Source organism: Rosa chinensis, chromosome 2 (genome assembly GCF_002994745.2).
Source record: "Rosa chinensis cultivar Old Blush chromosome 2, RchiOBHm-V2, whole genome shotgun sequence".
In the NCBI taxonomy this organism is placed as follows: Eukaryota; Viridiplantae; Streptophyta; class Magnoliopsida; order Rosales; family Rosaceae; genus Rosa; species Rosa chinensis.
In genome coordinates, this window is record NC_037089.1 from 67,683,345 (window position 1) to 67,700,727 (window position 17,383).

The window sequence follows — 17,383 nt, forward strand, 5'->3', positions numbered from 1 at the left end:
GATCACACTCTAAGTCCTAGTCTCCTCAGGAGCCGACTATTAGTGCCACCAATCCCTCTGTCAACGTACTTCGGTCCTAGTCTCCTTGGGAGCCGACGGTAGTGCCGCGACCACAACGGTTACAGAACCAGCCAAGCAAGGGTAACGCCCTAGCAACCCAGCCAAGCTAAGGTCACGCTTTAGCAAGTTCTCCTCACTTCCCGGTGGTTCTCGCTCTGCTCGATCTACAACATCGAGTATCGATTTGGTGACGAAAGAAGAAGATAAGCAAAAGTCCTCATCACGAGGCACAAAGACCCCAACGACGAGGTTGGTGCTCTCCTCGTCTACAATCACTTGAAAGAAGTTAGGTCAAGGGACACCCCCGACGACCGCACCCTAACAGTGCTGGCACGCCCGCGCAGAAAAGAGACTGTTGACCAGCTGCTACAAAACTGGAGCCAAACAGTTATATGGGCCCGTACGCCTTTCTTGTCCCCTGTTATTAGGGTATTGCTGCTTGCGCCCTCTTTTGGGTGCATTATAATTTGCCTCACGGACGCTCTTGGTTCCAATGGGCCTTGAATGATAATTCTTTACAAGGATGTTGTCGTACTTTTCAGCTACCGACAAAAGATTGATAAGCTCATTAAACCTTGTAATTCATCCAGCATTGAATTCGGTGCGATATTGCTTTGATATCACAATTGCTGAGACAGGAATGGTGGAGAGAGTCTTCTCAATTAGCTCCTCTTCTATGAGAGGCTTTGCACAGAACCTCAACATGGCTTTGAGGCGAAGAGCTTCCAAGTTATATTCAGCAACAGACTTAAAGTCGGAGAAGCGTATATTATTCCACTGAACCTTCAAGTCAGGGAGGAGGGTATCTTAGATATTACCAAAATGCTCTTCTAGCGCTACCCATAGGTCTCTGGCATCTTTGATTGACATGTACTCTAATCTGAGTGCTTTATCCATATGGCGCCGCATCAAGATAATAGCTTGTGCATGCTTTATGGGTGTTCGTTGGAACACAAGGCCTGGATTAGGAGCCTGAATTATGGGCAATATTCCTCTTGAAGTGAGGTGGTTCTCAACGTCGGTTACCCAACTATGGTATTCCGAACCAGTTGAGTCAAGCATTTGAAAATCGAGTCTAAGTTCATTCGACATCCTTGGAATAATATTGCCGGAAAAAGTTGTCGAAAAGTTGCCGGAAAAGTGTCAAGAAAGTTGCCCAAAAGTGGCAGGAAAGTTGTCCGGAAAAGTGTTCGGAAAGTCGCTGGAAAAGTCGTCGGAAAAGTGTCAGGAAAGTTGCTCGACAGATCTGTCGACAGATGTGTCGACAGCAGGCAGGGGGCTCGGCAGGTGGCTCGGCAGCTGCTGCGCAGGTCCTTGGCAGGTGCTCGACAGCTACTGCGCAGATCCTCAGCAGATGCTCGGCAGGTGCTCTCGGCAAATCTCAGCAGATGCTCGATAGGACTTCGACAGCGGTTCGGCAGCGGTTCAATATTTTCGGTGGCCGGTTCAGGCTGTTTCTGGCCTGTTCTGGAGGTTCTAAGGCCGGTTCTGAGCTTCTTGAATCAAGAGCTTTGATATGTGCTAGGGTTTGGAGGTTTTTTGTAAGTTTGAAAAAATGACTTCGATCGGATTATGAACTACCTCTACTCTTTTCAATTTCGATTCTAATTCTAGAGCAGTTTCGTGCTGATAACGTGTTTTAGGACAAGTATAAATTGATACACAGAGAGAGAGAGTAATATTTCAGAGAGAATGGAGATTCAAGTGTGTTTATTCATCTCATACAAAGAGGTATTTATAGGAGTACATTTTGTAGTGTGAATGCTCAAAGAGAAACTCAATTTGATAACTACTACATTTACAGCTGCAGCTCTATATTGTGGCTGTGATGATGACATTTGCCATGCTTGTTCCCCTTTGGCATAAAGCTTGTCACACAAGTCTCTATACCTACATTATACACTCAAGTACCTATTGTATACATGATATAGACATTTATACTATGACTCATATGTACAACATGATTCATATATACTACAACACATCAGATAATCAGTAAAAAAAACACGGGGGAAATGTGAGCTGCAGACATAGTGGCACAAACAGGATTCCATCGACCAACCTGCACACCTGAGTTTATTGGGTTAAAAGTTTTTCCATGTAAAGCACAAAGTGATGAATCACTTTGACGTCTTCAGTACGCTTCCATTAAGTTTTAGAAGACAAATTTTGACAATGGTAGCGTTGCGCTTCGTAGAAAAATGATTCAAGCAATAAAACTTTGGCCTATCATAGGCCTTAGAGAGATCAATTTTCCAGGCTAGCTATGAAACCATTACCTTCTTTGGCATGATTGAATCTATGGAGAACCTCCCGAGCTATCATGGCGTTGTCTGACATTTATCTTCCACAAACCAATTTCACTCGACTAGGGCTTATGAGTTATTTAAGAAATCAAGGGTCTAATTTTAGCAACAAGCGCCCTAGAAATAACCTCACAAATGGTGTTAATTGCATAATCTGATTGGCCTAAAGGGAGCCATACTTTGAGTTTGAGGCACCAAAGTGATCAACGTATAGTTATGCCCTCAGTGTTCCTCGTTCTGACGAGTAGTGAGACGAATGAAGTGTTCCTATACCCATCCAAATTTTTGTTCTTTCAAGATACTCATGTTAAAGGTTCAAAAGTAACTTTTGCACTATTTCTTGATAATCAAATATTTCAATAGCTACTCCTACTATCACTATTCTAAAAGCTAAGATTGTTGACTAGAATTTTTTCCGTGTGTTCTATCTAGCCATGTTTTGCTCTTTGACCTGTGGTGATTTAGAAGAACATGAAGCATCATTCTAATATCTAGGCAGACCTCTCGAAGATTTTCAATCAAGTATGGTTTGTCAACACTTTAGTTTCCTATCATGTGATCGAAAATGAAGCCAGTTAAAAAGACACAGTTGAAATCAGATATGTAATGCGCACAACTCCTGCTTCCGGTTAGAGTTGGCAAAAGTTGGCCAAGCCTACACCTGAAATTATAAAAGTAGCTTTTCCTATAAGAAAGCCATAAATGAAGCGTCCTCGAGCAAGATGCACCATCAACCGCAAGGCTTAGCTCTAAAATATTTTTTTGATTATTAATAAGTGCCCTGTTAAGTCAAGCGTACCTGCACAGCTGAATGTCTGATTGCAGCTATGTGAAATAATGGTGGAATAGAACAAAGTACGCAGAAGGTAAACTAGGGAAGGGAGGAGGGGAGTGTTGTGATTGTACTACCTAGTCGCGTAAGACATACGGCAGCTTAGACAAAAGGAAAAGGTGCATCAATACTTGAAGCTGCTGATCATGTTTCATTCCCAATGAATAAGAAAGCTAGCAGTAGAGTACTACTGCTTCTGCTTATGATCATCTAACAAGAACAAAGACACAAACAAATACATTAATTGAAGACTTCTTTTCGTTGCCATGCAGAAATTACAGATATGCAATAAGAGCATTCAGACAAATTGCCTTTGTGAACATAAAGATCATGAAAAAATAAAAAATTTAAAATCTTCTAGCTTGACCAGTGCAGTAATGAAAGCATGATCTTATATATAAGTTCAGCATAATAAAAAACTATATGGATTTTATAATTTTCTCATCCAAACGCACCTCTATTAGGGCTCACTGAAGTGAGTCTTGAAGATTTCGTCTTTCCTATTCCGGAAAAGTATCATACATCTTAAACGAACATTTTGGCCAAAAGTTGATCCAAATTTATACACAATCAATACTTGACTTTTTTCATGAGAAACCCGAAAAGATTTGGACTTCTTGAATAGTCCAGCGCGCTAGTAACCTTATTATGCGTGAGTTACCTATTTTCCAATCACTCTTCTTATTTCTACGCTGCTTCTTTACTTTGATAGTTTTTCGACTAAACTAGGTCTATTCTCATCCTACATTAGACTATAACACTTGCTTGTCTTGAGCTGAATTTTGGTTCTTGTTTTTGCTCTGTGTTAGCATTTTCGTTGGTGCTCTTTATTTTGCTTACCTTTGCTGCTCTCATTTCTATGATTTTGCCCGTGACCTATCTTTGGACTTTGGTATAAATATTGTTTTGGCTGAAATAAAGGAGAAATATATGTGTAATTCAGCAATTAAATCACTTAGAAGATTCACGGTTGATTTCTACTTGCTTTGGAGGATTTCTATTGGGCAGATGATGTAGAAAAAGTAAGAAATTAACAACCAAAACATCAACCCTTTGTCGTGCACTACATAAGCGAGCATTGTTTTACGTTTTCACCACCACAAAATCCTAAATCAAATTCGTAATTCATTGCCTCCTCGATCTCTCCCGTGAAGTAAGCTCCATCAATATCCATTCATCCTTGTCGTGATGCTAATCAAGCATCCATCATTTTGAAGTTCCTCTTGCGTTCTTGAAGACTTTAAAAGTGTAACCATGACCATCTCTATTTGAGTTTCAATTTCTAATCTTTGTAACGCAATTCATATTATTGTTATGTTATTTTGGATGTTTTGAATTCTTGTTAGATTGAAGTTTATGTTTTGATTTTTAGTTTTCGAATACCATGAAGCATGTTTAACATTTTAGGATTTCTTGAACAAAAAATTGTGATTTCATTATGTATGTGATTGTTTGTTGATTTTGTGCTTTAATCCCACCTTTTATATGTTTTATAACCTTTGGATGCATACTTCGAATTATGAGCATATAATTGTTTCTAGATTAAGATTGCTAGCGTTCTAGGTCTTAATTGCTGAGTAGAAAACTTATAATTACTTAAATAAATCAACAATGAGCTTTGCATGAAAGAATTGGCGTTCCAACTTGTTATCTTTGCTTAAATCGATCAAACTTCTACGATTTTTAATGCGTTAATTGTGTTCGATCTTGTTAGTGATTAACTACAACTAGTAATTGCATGCTTAATAGGCTTAACTATGGTGTATTCATCTACTTAATTTAATTAAGGGAAGTAGTAAGGACTTTGTATGCGTTCATCTTTGTTCTTGATTGATTTCTTTCATTTTACATGTGTTGATCAGTAATTTCTGTTTAGAATCCTTGTTAACGTATTAATGGTGGTTAATTAAATCTCTACTATCTTCATTCATCTATTTCTACATTGATTCTTGATTTGATTTTTTTGTCACACTTAGGTTAGATTATAATTAAAATACATGAAAAACCCCCTATCTCTTGTAATTTTTGTAAATACCTATATACATTCTTGTTTTATACTTTATAGATTTTGTATTCCTTAAACATTTTTGACAAGAGTCCATCCCTTAATCCTAAATTTAGAACGATCCCTACTTATTCTTACTACAATTGCAGGGGTATATTTTGAGCACTCATTCCAAGCGTGTCAGTCAATACTTGATACCAAGGAAGGGAAAGGTAAAGTCATTGTTGGTATTTTGATTGTTGGTTTCATATTTGTATTGAATGTTGTTGAGTTATAGATCGCATCAAAAACATGCTTGGATAAAAAATGGGAAACTGAAGTTGAAGAACATTGTTTGGGTTTCAGAGTTCTATGGTCTGCTGACCTCCTTTGTGCAGTTTGGATTGTACATATGGGCAATTTGGCAGCCACTTGCTCTGCGCATATCTTCAGAGTTCTATGGTCTGCTGACCTCTTTTGTGCAGTTTGGATTGTACATATATATAGGCACTTTGGCAGCCACTTGCTCTGCGCATATCTTTTCCGACGTGTCTCTTCAGCATATGCTTGTTCTGCAACAAGATGATCAAGCGTTCCCACATTAAAAAAAAGTCAAAATTGATGTTTGAAGAGTGATGTCTCTCTATGACTGGTGTCCAGTATTTTTTCTCTCTGTGACTGGTGTCCCCGTATCTTTATGTATTTTGTTAGTGTCTTTGTGGTGGCAATGAGTCTTTTGAACTACTAGTAGAATTGCTGTGTGTCAATTAGGGACTGTATTCACTGTGAGGATTTGTGCCAATAGACGATGCATGTCAATCATTTTGGAAAATTTAATGCCACGTCCGTTTTTTTTTTTTGAACAGGAATTGATATTATTAGTAATTAAAGCCATAAAAATATGCCCGCCAGAGTCTAACATGCACTTATTACATAAGAATCCGATGGAACCGGATAAATCTATCTAAGTCAATACTGAACTCATTAAAGTCTAAAGGAATGCCCGCTGGAAAGCAAGCCTAAAACAAGCAAGAACAACCTCGCTATTCTAAGGCAATTAAAATCATTCATCTAGTCTAATCTGTTAGCATGCAATTGTGGTACAAATAACAACTAAAAACATCTTAGAAAAACTCATAGAGATTACTCCAACTTTAGGAGACTTGAAACCATATGTCTAATAGCAGAGAGACTTAAGAAAATGCTAGCTCTTTCCTCTTAGGGTTGGAGCCAGGACTATGCTCAGTGTTAGGGGCCGCACTTGTAATGCCGCAAGCAACCTTGTCCAGGGTCATTAGTTAAGCCTTTGGTTGGTTTGCTTGCGTGCTAGGGTTGTTTTGGTAATTTACAAATGATGTAATTTATTTTATTTAGCAATTAGTCTCCTCGGCCTTTTTCATGTTTCCTCCTGCCAAGTTCGTGTAAGGCCGATATGCTCTATAGGGAGGGGTTCCTAGTCGGCATAGTTTGGACTACGGAACTAGTATAGGTAAGCACATGTACTTTTGCCTCCCTTACCGTCTTACCATCAATAAAAGAGGAATTATTCAATCATCTGTGCCCCGTGAGATTGCTCTTTGATCTTTCCTTTCGATTATTCATTGTTCTTCGTGGTTGCCCCAACATTCATATAATTGTGTTCTTGCTTGTCACTAGCACTATTTTAATATCGTGTGGCTTTCATTGTTCCTTGCAAGGTACTCACTTGGCTGACTTGCTTGCTAGCAAGTGCCGCACGGTCCGCTTTGCGCATTGCAAAGTTCGGCCCGTGACAGTTGGTATCAGAGCCAGCTCGGCTCAAGAAGCTCACTACGATGACGGGGAAGATGACAAACCAACAAAGATTCGATTGGTATGACCAACAACTCGGAGAACTTGCGGGAGTGCCGGATAGGTTGATTGATATCACTAATGTGTTGGACCGCGTCGACCTAGATGAGTTGGCGGCGCGGATGATAGAGGTGGAGAACCTGAAGGACCGAGTTGTGGCCCTTGAAAATTGGAAAGCTCGAGGTAGCGGAAGGGAGAGAAATGAGGAAGAAGCTCCTGTTCCGAACGAGCAAATGGGGGCGATGAGTGATGCCCTTGACACACTCCAGGTGGCCGTGGACAATATGGCAGAAGATGTCCGAGTCACCATTGATGCTTTTAGAAACGAGCTGGTGGAGATGAATACCAAGCTCAACCTAACCATCCGTGCGATGGGAAACCAACCTGTGACGGACTACAGGAAGGTAAAGATACCAGAACCTCAAGCTTTTGGAGGGGCGCGAGACGCCAAGGAGCTTGAGAATTACTTATTTGATATGGAGCAATACTTCCGAGCAGTGAAGCCAGACTCGGAAGAAGTGAAGGTGAACATGGCGACAATGTATTTGTCAGGAGATGCTAAACTATGGTGGAGGACCAAGTATAATGACATACAAAGAGGGGTATGCACCATTGACACCTGGGAGGATCTTAAGAAGGAGCTCAGAGCTCAATTCTTCCCCGAGAATGTAGAGTACATTGCTAGAAGGCAGCTAAGGGAGCTCAAGCACACCAACAACATCCGAGACTTTGTAAACAAGTTCTCGGGGCTCATGCTTGACATCCCGGACATGTCAGAGAAGGATCGGCTATTTTATTTCCTGGAAGGCTTAAAGCCATGGGCGAGGACCGAACTTCAGCGGCAGAGAGTCCAAGATTTGGCCTCCGCACAGGCTGCTGCTGAAAGGCTGACTGACTACACATTCGAAGAGAACTCTACTAGGAAGACTCAGCCGTTTTCGAATGTGAATGTCAACAGAAATGTAAGGCCTGGACCGAGTAGAAGTGGGGGAGCGGAGTCCAAGTTTTCCAACTCAGGAGGAGGGGACAGGAGAGTAGTGAATACGAGGGACACGGCAACGTCCAAGCCTGTTGCCTCGACAGGGGTCTTCACCCCTCGACCCTTTAATCCCTCAGGCTATGCTCCAAGGCCACTAGCATGCTTCTTATGCAAAGGACCGCATAGAGTGAATGAGTGCCCCCATAAGACCGCCCTCTCTGCCCTACAGGCTCATATTCACTCGAAAGAAATGGAAGATCAGCAAGAGCCAGAGGAGGAACCTGGTCACATGGGAGCTCTAAGATTCTTGGGTGCGGTGGAGAAGCGACCACAATCACCTAAGAAGTCCCAGGCTAAAGGCTTGATGTTCATAGATGGTAGTATTAATGGAAAGGTAGCCAAGAGCGTGATGGTTGACACAGGGGCCACTCACAACTTTGTGTCAGAACCTGAAGCACGGAGGTTGGGGCTGAAATTGGAGAAGGATGTTGGCCGCATGAAAGCTGTGAACTCTAAGGCCTCACCTACAACTGGACTATCTCGAGGGGTATCACTCAAGTTGGGTCACTGGCAAGGGAAGACGGACCTCGTAGTTGTCCAGATGGACGACTTTGATGTCATATTGGGGATGGAGTTCTTGTTGGCGAACAAAGCTATTCCCATTCCTAGTGCCCAACACTTACTTATTATGGGAGAAAGGCCGTGTGTGGTTCCGGCAAGAATCGAACAACCAAGTGAACCCCGTCTCTTGTCCGCCCTCCAGTTCAAGAAAGGCGTGAAGCGTCATGAGCCTACCTATGTAGCAGTTCCTTTGATAAAGGATGAGACTAAAGGAGAAGTGATTCCGAAGGAGATTGAAGGGGTATTGGAGAGCTTTGTAGATGTGATGCCTCCTGAACTTCCCAAAGAATTGCCTCCAAGGAGGAGTGTGGACCATGAGATCGAACTGCTTCCGGGGGCCAAACCACCTGCAAAGGCACCTTACAGAATGGCGCCCCCAGAACTGGCGGAACTTCGAAAGCAGCTCGAAGACCTGCTCAAGGCGGGATTCATTAGGCCATCTAAAGCCCCCTTTGGTGCACCTGTGCTGTTTCAAAGGAAGCACGATGGAAGTTGGAGACTGTGTGTGGACTATCGGGCTCTCAACAAAGTCACGGTGCGCAACAAGTACCCGATCCCTCTGATTGCAGATCTGTTTGACCAACTCAGTGGTGCCAAATATTTCACAAAGCTAGACCTCCGCTCGGGGTACTATCAAGTTCGCATTGCAGAAGGAGATGAACCCAAGACAACGTGCGTCACCCGTTATGGCGCCTTTGAGTTCCTGGTGATGCCGTTCGGGTTGACCAATGCGCCAGCCACATTCTGCACTTTGATGAACCAAGTCTTCCACGAGTACTTAGATAAGTTCGTGGTAGTGTACCTGGATGACATAGTGGTGTACAGCTCTACCCTAGAAGAACACGTAGAGCACTTGAAGTTGGTGTTCCAACGATTGCGGGACAACCAGTTGTATGTCAAGCGCGAAAAGTGCTCCTTCGCGCAAGTGACCATCAAGTTTTTAGGTCACATTATTGAAAGGGGTCAAATCAGGATGGATATGGAGAAAGTGGAAGCCATAAAGGAGTGGAGAAACCCCAAGAATGTGAAAGAGCTACGTTCTTTTCTTGGGCTGGCCAATTACTACAGACGTTTCATTGAGAATTACTCAAAGAAGACGACCCCCTTAACTGAACTCTTGAAGAAAGGGGTGACATGGGACTGGAGTAGTAATTGTGAGAAGGCCTTTCAAGATTTGAAGAAGGCCGTGATGGAAGATCCGGTCCTTGCCTTACCCGACCTGAACCAGCCATTTGAAGTCCAGACAGATGCTTCTGACTTCGCCTTAGGAGGAGTCCTGCTGCAACAAGGGCACCCTGTTGCGTATGAAAGTCATAAACTCTCGGAAGCTGAGAGGAGGTACGCGGCTCAGGAGAAGGAGTTGCTAGCCGTAATTCACTGTTTGAGGACGTGGCGACACTATTTGCTGGGGTCAAAGTTCCTTGTGAAGACAGACAATTCAGCCGTCAGCCACTTCCTGACCCAGCCGAAGTTAACTCCAAAGCAAGCTCGATGGCAAGAGTTTCTCGCTGAGTTCGACTTCAATTTCGAACACAAGGCTGGGCACACAAACCAAGTTGCTGATGCTCTAAGTCGCAAGGCTGATCTTGCCACCCTCAAGGTGTTGGCCACTTTGTCGAGCAGCATCATTGCCACAGACATCAAGCAACGTATCAAGGAGAGTCTGGAGAAGGATTCCGTGGCGCAATCCCTCATGAAAATGGTGAAGGAAGGGAAGAGCCGTCGGTTTTGGATGGAGGATGGCATATTGATGGCCAAAGGAGGACGAGTGTTTGTTCCGCGAGCTGACGGACTGCGAAGAATGCTTATGAGGGAGTGTCACGACACCCTGTGGGCAGGTCACCCTGGATGGCAGAGGACCCATGCACTCCTCAAGCAGGGATACTATTGGCCCCAGATGCGAGACGATGTCACGGAATACACCAAGACTTGCCTGACATGCCAGCAAGACAAGATTGAGCGCCAAAAGACTCCAGGGCTGTTGGAACCGCTGTCTATTCCTACTCGCCCGTGGGAGAGTGTCTCCCTTGACTTTATTACTAACCTCCCGAAGGTGGGAGACTTATCAGGCATCCTGGTTGTGGTTGACAGGTTTTCAAAGTATGCCACCTTTGTGCCAACTCCAAAGTACTGTTCGGCGGAAGACACAGCAAGCCTCTTCTTCAAGCATGTTGTAAAGTATTGGGGTGTGCCTCAGAACATAGTCAGCGATCGAGACACTAGGTTCACGGGAACATTCTGGACCGAGCTATTCAAGTTGCTCGGGTCTGAGCTCAACATATCTTCAAGTTATCACCCACAGACTGATGGGCAAACAGAAAGGTTCAACGGGATGTTGGAGGAGTACTTGCGCCATTTCGTTCATGCCAACCAACAGAATTGGGCGCAATTGCTCGATGTTGCACAATTTTGTTTCAACTCGAAGAAGAGCTCATCCACCAACAAGAGTGCTTTTGAAATTGTCACTGGCCAACAGCCTCTCTTGCCGCATACGGTGCAAGAAGTCTACAAAGGGGCGAATCTGCGTGCTTTCAACTTCACAAAAGAGTGGAAGACTAATGCCGAGATCGCTCAAGCCTATCTAGAGAAAGCGGCGGGGAGGATGAAGAAGTGGGCAGATCAAGGCCGCAAGCCCAGGGAGTTTCAGGCAGGGGACATGGTCCTTGTCAAGCTGCTTCCGGAACAACTCAGGTTCCTGCGCTCCAGAGACAAACGACTATTCAGGAAGTATGAAGGACCGCTCCCCATCATTGCTAAAGTGGGGAAGTGCTCCTACAAAGTCGATATTCCCGCCTGGATGAGAGTTCACCCCGTCTTCCACGTCAGCAACCTCAAGCCGCACCAGCCAGACTGTGAAGATCAAGCACGCAACCAGCCTGTTCGGGAGCACGTCGACATCAGACCACCAAAGCCGAAAGAAGTGGAGGAGATTCTAGCAGAGAGAGTGATCCGAGTGTCAAGGCGCCCATGCCAGCAGTTCCTGGTCAAGTGGAAGAGTCTGGGAGATGAAGAAACTAGTTGGGAGAATGCTGACGTCCTGAAGAAGAAGTTCCAGCAGAAGATTGAAGACTTCAAGATCAAGGCAGTCGTCGAGAGCGCCGACAGCTTAAGTGGGGGAGGATGTTAGGGGCCGCACTTGTAATGCCGCAAGCAACCTTGTCCAGGGTCATTAGTTAAGCCTTTGGTTGGTTTGCTTGCGTGCTAGGGTTGTTTTGGTAATTTACAAATGATGTAATTTATTTTATTTAGCAATTAGTCTCCTCGGCCTTTTTCATGTTTCCTCCTGCCAAGTTCGTGTAAGGCCGATATGCTCTATAGGGAGGGGTTCCTAGTCGGCATAGTTTGGACTACGGAACTAGTATAGGTAAGCACATGTACTTTTGCCTCCCTTACCGTCTTACCATCAATAAAAGAGGAATTATTCAATCATCTGTGCCCCGTGAGATTGCTCTTTGATCTTTCCTTTCGATTATTCATTGTTCTTCGTGGTTGCCCCAACATTCATATAATTGTGTTCTTGCTTGTCACTAGCACTATTTTAATATCGTGTGGCTTTCATTGTTCCTTGCAAGGTACTCACTTGGCTGACTTGCTTGCTAGCAAGTGCCGCACGGTCCGCTTTGCGCATTGCAAAGTTCGGCCCGTGACACTCAGCCTCTTCGGGAGCCAACAACCTCAACAAGAAGTTGGTTTTGCTCTTCTTGTCCAACGCCACTATAGCAGACTCAATCACCCCAAACTTGAGCTCAAGTCTACGCTCAAAAGCCTAGGCACCCCTAAGGCCAAGTTTGAGCTCGGGCCCAACGACCCAAGCCCAAACCCGAGCAAAAAGGGAAAGAAACCTCTGCTACTGGGCTGCCTCTGCCGCCACCAGAGCCTCTGGCGGCTGGCTGTTCCACCTTTACATCAAGTGTCGATCACCCTTGCCGAGTCCTTACAGAAAACTAATGACCCTTGCTTGTAAGGAAGCACACAGCACAATCTGCACTCGACTCCTCCCGCCTTGCTGGCAAGAAGCACTGATCGAAGCACACCTCTACCGATCGGCCCTTAATCTTTAATCTGCAATCTAAAACTCGACCTCGATCCGTGCGTTGAAACTCGGCCAAGATGTCGATTGTCCTCGCCTCATCCCAATCTTCCTCACCCCTATGTAGCACTGACGACCTTTGACGAAGCCTCGTCGGAGACAGATAAACAACCGTCACCGTTCTTCGCTCAAAACCCTTAGGCTCTGCTAGTTTTTTAATGCTACATCCGTTGTCATCAATAATCTCATCTTAAATTCTTAACGTCCGTACTTTTAGGTTATAATTTATGTAGAATTGATGATATCATAGCAAGATGTTAAAGCCATAGCAAGATGGCTTTAACTTTAATAGTTATGCATGAGAGGTTATGCAAGATGTTAAAGCCATGGCCATCATCCTAATATTCTATCTTGAGATAAACAATAAACTCTACGCTCTGTTTTCAGTTATTCAAAATTTGAAAATCTCGTTGTGCATCGATGTTTAGAGATACTCTGCCAACCCAGACTCCACGATGTCCACTGCCAATTTTAGGACTCTAGAATTCCTTGAAGCAAAATCAGCAATCAATGATCCAAACTCCATTCCCACTGCTTCAACTCATGCACAAATACGGTTAGTTCCTAATGATCCTTTTGTCAAGCTCAATATTGATGGAGCCTGGGATAAATATTCTCTTAGAAGTGGTTTGGGAATTATTATCAGAAATAGTGCTGGTAAGTTTGTAGCAGGTGCTAGTATTTCTACACTCTCTAACCTAGCAATGGAAGCATAAGCCTTGGTCATTGTCCAGGGTCTAACTCTGGCTACAAAAATTAATCTCCAAAATGTCCAAGTTGAGAGGGACTGCAAGGAAATCATTGATTCCCTTTCGTACAATAGGGAGTGCAGCAACTGGAGACTTGCGCAGTTCATTGACAGATTCCACTGCCTTATGACTAAGTTTCATTGTGTTTCTAGCTTGGTCATGGATCCCTCATGAAGCTAATAGTTCAGCAGATGCTGCGACAATGCTAGCTAAACAGAGGATGTGTTCGGAGGAATGGATCAATCTTCCCCCAACCTCTATTTTAGCAGTTCTCAAAAGTGATGGCTTTTTTAGACCACCATATGGAATTACTTGATGTTATCTTAAATAATTTATATTTGGAAACTTTCGACTTTTCCCATTGTTTTTACCTGTATTCTGCAACTTTGGCTTATGAATGAATATTTTTGAAAAAAAAAAAACCATAAATTGAAATGGACTAGCATCCTAAATATGTCAATTTCTAGTCCTAAAAAAGCAACAACTATTTTCTCAAAATGTCTCCTTTTTTTTTTCATGTTAAAATGGAGATCAGAAGACCCAACCACCTATTTGTTAAAAAAAAAAAAAGGATACACCAAGTTTGGGGTGTAATAAACAACAAACTAACTAAAAAAAAATTTGGGCAAACTCAAATAATCTCTACTACGCTGAGAAAGAACGAAATCAGGAGGGGTACATCCCACCAAACCAAACAATCTGAAGAGATGTCATGATTAGCAAGAGCATCTGCTACTCAGTTTCCCTCGTAATGAATGTGAGCAAAATTACATTTGAGACTTGTGGTGCAAACAATCTTTAACCAAGAAACACGAATTCGTCAAGGCACTAATTAAATGGGGAGATTTAAGAACAAGAGCACATCAACCTCTAACCACACATGTTTCCAATCATGAACCCAAGCCAACTCAATGGTTTTAATTACCGCCATGACTTCAACAGCAATAGAGCTAGGAATATCAGGATTACAACAAAACGCTCCAATTACATGACCACAAAAAATCATGAAAAACTCCACCATAATCCGCTTGACCTGAGACATTCCTCTAAGCACCATCCGTATTAAATTTAACCCATCCTATTAGATATAGAAGGAAACCAATTAACTTCAACAATACGGGGAGCACGTCTAGGCCGACAAGGGACCCGAAGCCTTTTTAAAATGCAAAGCTCTTGGACGTTGTTACATGGTACCTGAAGCAAGCATGCATGCTAGAATTAATAATAGAAGATTATTAATAACTTATATGCAATTTGTTCTGCCCCCTAACCAATTGAAAAGAACTAACCACATTAACACAAGCACCATCATATTTCACTCTGTTCCTAAACCTCCAGAGACACCAAAGCGCTCCAACAAAAGCAATACGCCAAAGCTCATGCAATGTGCCCTGCGGCCAATCAATAAACCATGGTGCAGCCTATCTAACAAAGATCCATGAAGCCCACCTAAATAAAAAATCCAAGCAATCTGTTGCCAAAGTGACTCCGCAAAAGGACAATTAAGAAAAATGTGATCAAGTGATTCACCATGAGTACTAAAGCATAGAAAGCACCTTGATACAAGACTTCTTTTTCGCTGCCATGCAGAAATTACTTACAGATGCAATGGAGCATCCAGACAAATTGCTTTTGTGAACATAAAGCTCATATAAAAAAATAAAAATAAAAATAAATAAAAAAATTAAAAAAAAATCTTATAGCTTCACGCCTTCACCAGTGCAGTAATGAAAAGCATGATCTTATATATAAAAGTTCGGCAAAGTTTCTTTTATTTGACTACATGCCGTACCGAGTCTACCGACATTATTTTCTTGCGAGATACAACATACTGATATTTTGGCTCTTGCCATGTTCAGGATTACAAGTAGTTAACCCAGCTTTTATTTATGCTTACGAATCGTTGCACAAAAGAAGTGCTAGCTTATCACCTAGTAAACTCTTAGTTGAAATTGATGGGATAAACCGGATTTTTGCTTGGGTAAAAGAGGCCGAAATTTTTCTCAGTCTCGTCTCCAGGTTTTTGATTCTCATTGAACATGGCAAATATGTAAGTTTCTATTGAACCTCCAGGTCTCTTTGGAGTACCGCCCTTGACATGCTTGATCACATTTGAGTTGTAAATTCTCGCATTCTCCTTTGTTGTCACTTGACCATCACCACCAGCAGAGGGCCAACCAGTCTCCGATACAACAATTCTCAAAGAACCACCCCCAGCCTTCTCTAAAGCGGAGTAATGTGCATCAAGAAGTGCATCAAACAGATTTTGATAGCCAGATTGTCCATCTTGAACCACGACTGACGGAGATGTAAAAAGAGCATATCGAAGGTCAATGTTTGCTCGGTTTTGAATGAAACTAAAGTATGGGTACATATTTAGAAGCAATGGAGATTTATTTCCCACTAGGAAACCAATGATAGGATCGAGAAATGGTCGGTAATCCTGCCTGAATGATCCTTTTGATGGAGGGTAGGATTCTTGGAGAATTACAGGATGAACGGCCGTGGAGACTTTAATTTTGTTTGCAAGACCAGCCCTCGAAATTGCATTGTGAATTTTTTCCATGGCAGGGCCAACAAATGGTGCCAATGGCCCTTTAGCATCTATTTCATTTCCAACCGCAATGTACTTGAAATTGACATTTCCATAGGTCACAACATTTTTTTGGACCCAGTCATCAGCACTGGCTTGGTTAGAAGAAATATCCCGAAGGCGTTCGTTTTCTACACCAAGCATGAGCTCAATGTTGGAGCCTCTAAGAGCTTCGAGAGCATCATGGTTAGGACCATAAAGCCGCATCCTTTTGATGTTATATTGGTTGTAAAGTGATATTACTTCTCGTGGGGGTGGCAATTTGTTTGCGACAGTTCCATAACAAACACCAACCTGGGCACCTGCATCATATACATGTATATTAGCTCCGAAAACAAGATTTACATATAGGGTAAAAGCACACCGATCGACTATAAGCAACATGAACATAAATTAATGATACATTGAGAGATAGACAGACAAACTGACTAACTGATAGACAGACCTGTTGTGGTAAAGGTAGCCATGAGGATACCCAATAGTACTAGTAACTTGGAAACTACAAAGGGACTTTGGCAACTACATGGGACTTAGCCATCTTGTGCATTCAAAAGGATATGTATGTTAGCAAATTGCATGTTTCAACAACTACTAAGGTGCCATTTTTATAGGTGGAGGACTCCTTGGACATTTTTTTGAATGGATTTGCACAATCAAGAATGTGCACACCTTGGTCCACTTACACTTTGTTTTTAGTTGTGGAAATTAATCTGGACCAAATTACACTTTGTATTTAGTTGTGGAAATACTTGATATATTAATTGCTGGTATGGACTAAATTGCTTCCTTGTCGGAAATTCCATCATCTTCAATATCAGCTAATGAATTGTAGGAGAGATGGATATTATTGGAGGCCTAGCTAGTTGATATTTTCAAAGGTCACAAGTTGATATTTTCAAAGGTCACAAGTTGTATATATAGCTACCCAAACTTTTCGATCCAAGGGGCAAGCTAGTTGATATTTTCAAAGGTCACAAGTTGTATAGCTACCCAAACTTATCAATCGAGGGGGAGGATTCAGTGCACGTACATAAATGGATAGTTTGATTATATTAAATACACTCTTAGGTTATTAAAAAAAATATTAATTATAAATATCAAGGGTTGAGATTATCTTATAAGTGTTGAGTCATTTGCACCGTCGGTGCATTGTCGGTGCATATATAGAATAATTTCTAATTGATTGAAGGGACTAGCTAGTTGAACAAGTCTAGTTTCCCCATTGTAGCGCAGAGCTAGCTAGCTCCATCTATTTGTTTGAAAATCCGAGTGAACCGTACGTCGAATGTTCATTAGTCCATATATGTATGTGTATCCATATGGTGATGACGAGGTTATA

At 42.5% G+C, this 17,383-nt stretch overlaps 2 protein-coding genes across 2 annotated transcripts; both read right to left on the reverse strand.

Annotated features, from left to right (window-relative positions):
• Positions 1-642: 642 nt before the first annotated feature.
• LOC112184828 lies at positions 643-1,152 on the reverse strand. The gene is made up of 2 exons (XM_024323063.1): positions 879-1,152; positions 643-782 (listed from the first exon to the last, which is right to left on the reverse strand). The coding sequence occupies exons 1-2, from the start codon at positions 1,150-1,152 to the stop codon at positions 643-645; spliced, it is 414 nt and encodes a 137-aa protein (XP_024178831.1).
• A 14,019-nt stretch (positions 1,153-15,171) lies between these two features.
• On the reverse strand, positions 15,172-16,645 carry LOC112188725 (glucan endo-1,3-beta-glucosidase, basic isoform). Its single transcript, XM_024327907.2, has 2 exons — positions 16,490-16,645; positions 15,172-16,346 (listed from the first exon to the last, which is right to left on the reverse strand). The coding sequence occupies exons 1-2, from the start codon at positions 16,509-16,511 to the stop codon at positions 15,394-15,396; spliced, it is 975 nt and encodes a 324-aa protein (XP_024183675.1). The 5' UTR covers positions 16,512-16,645; the 3' UTR covers positions 15,172-15,393.
• Positions 16,646-17,383: the final 738 nt, after the last annotated feature.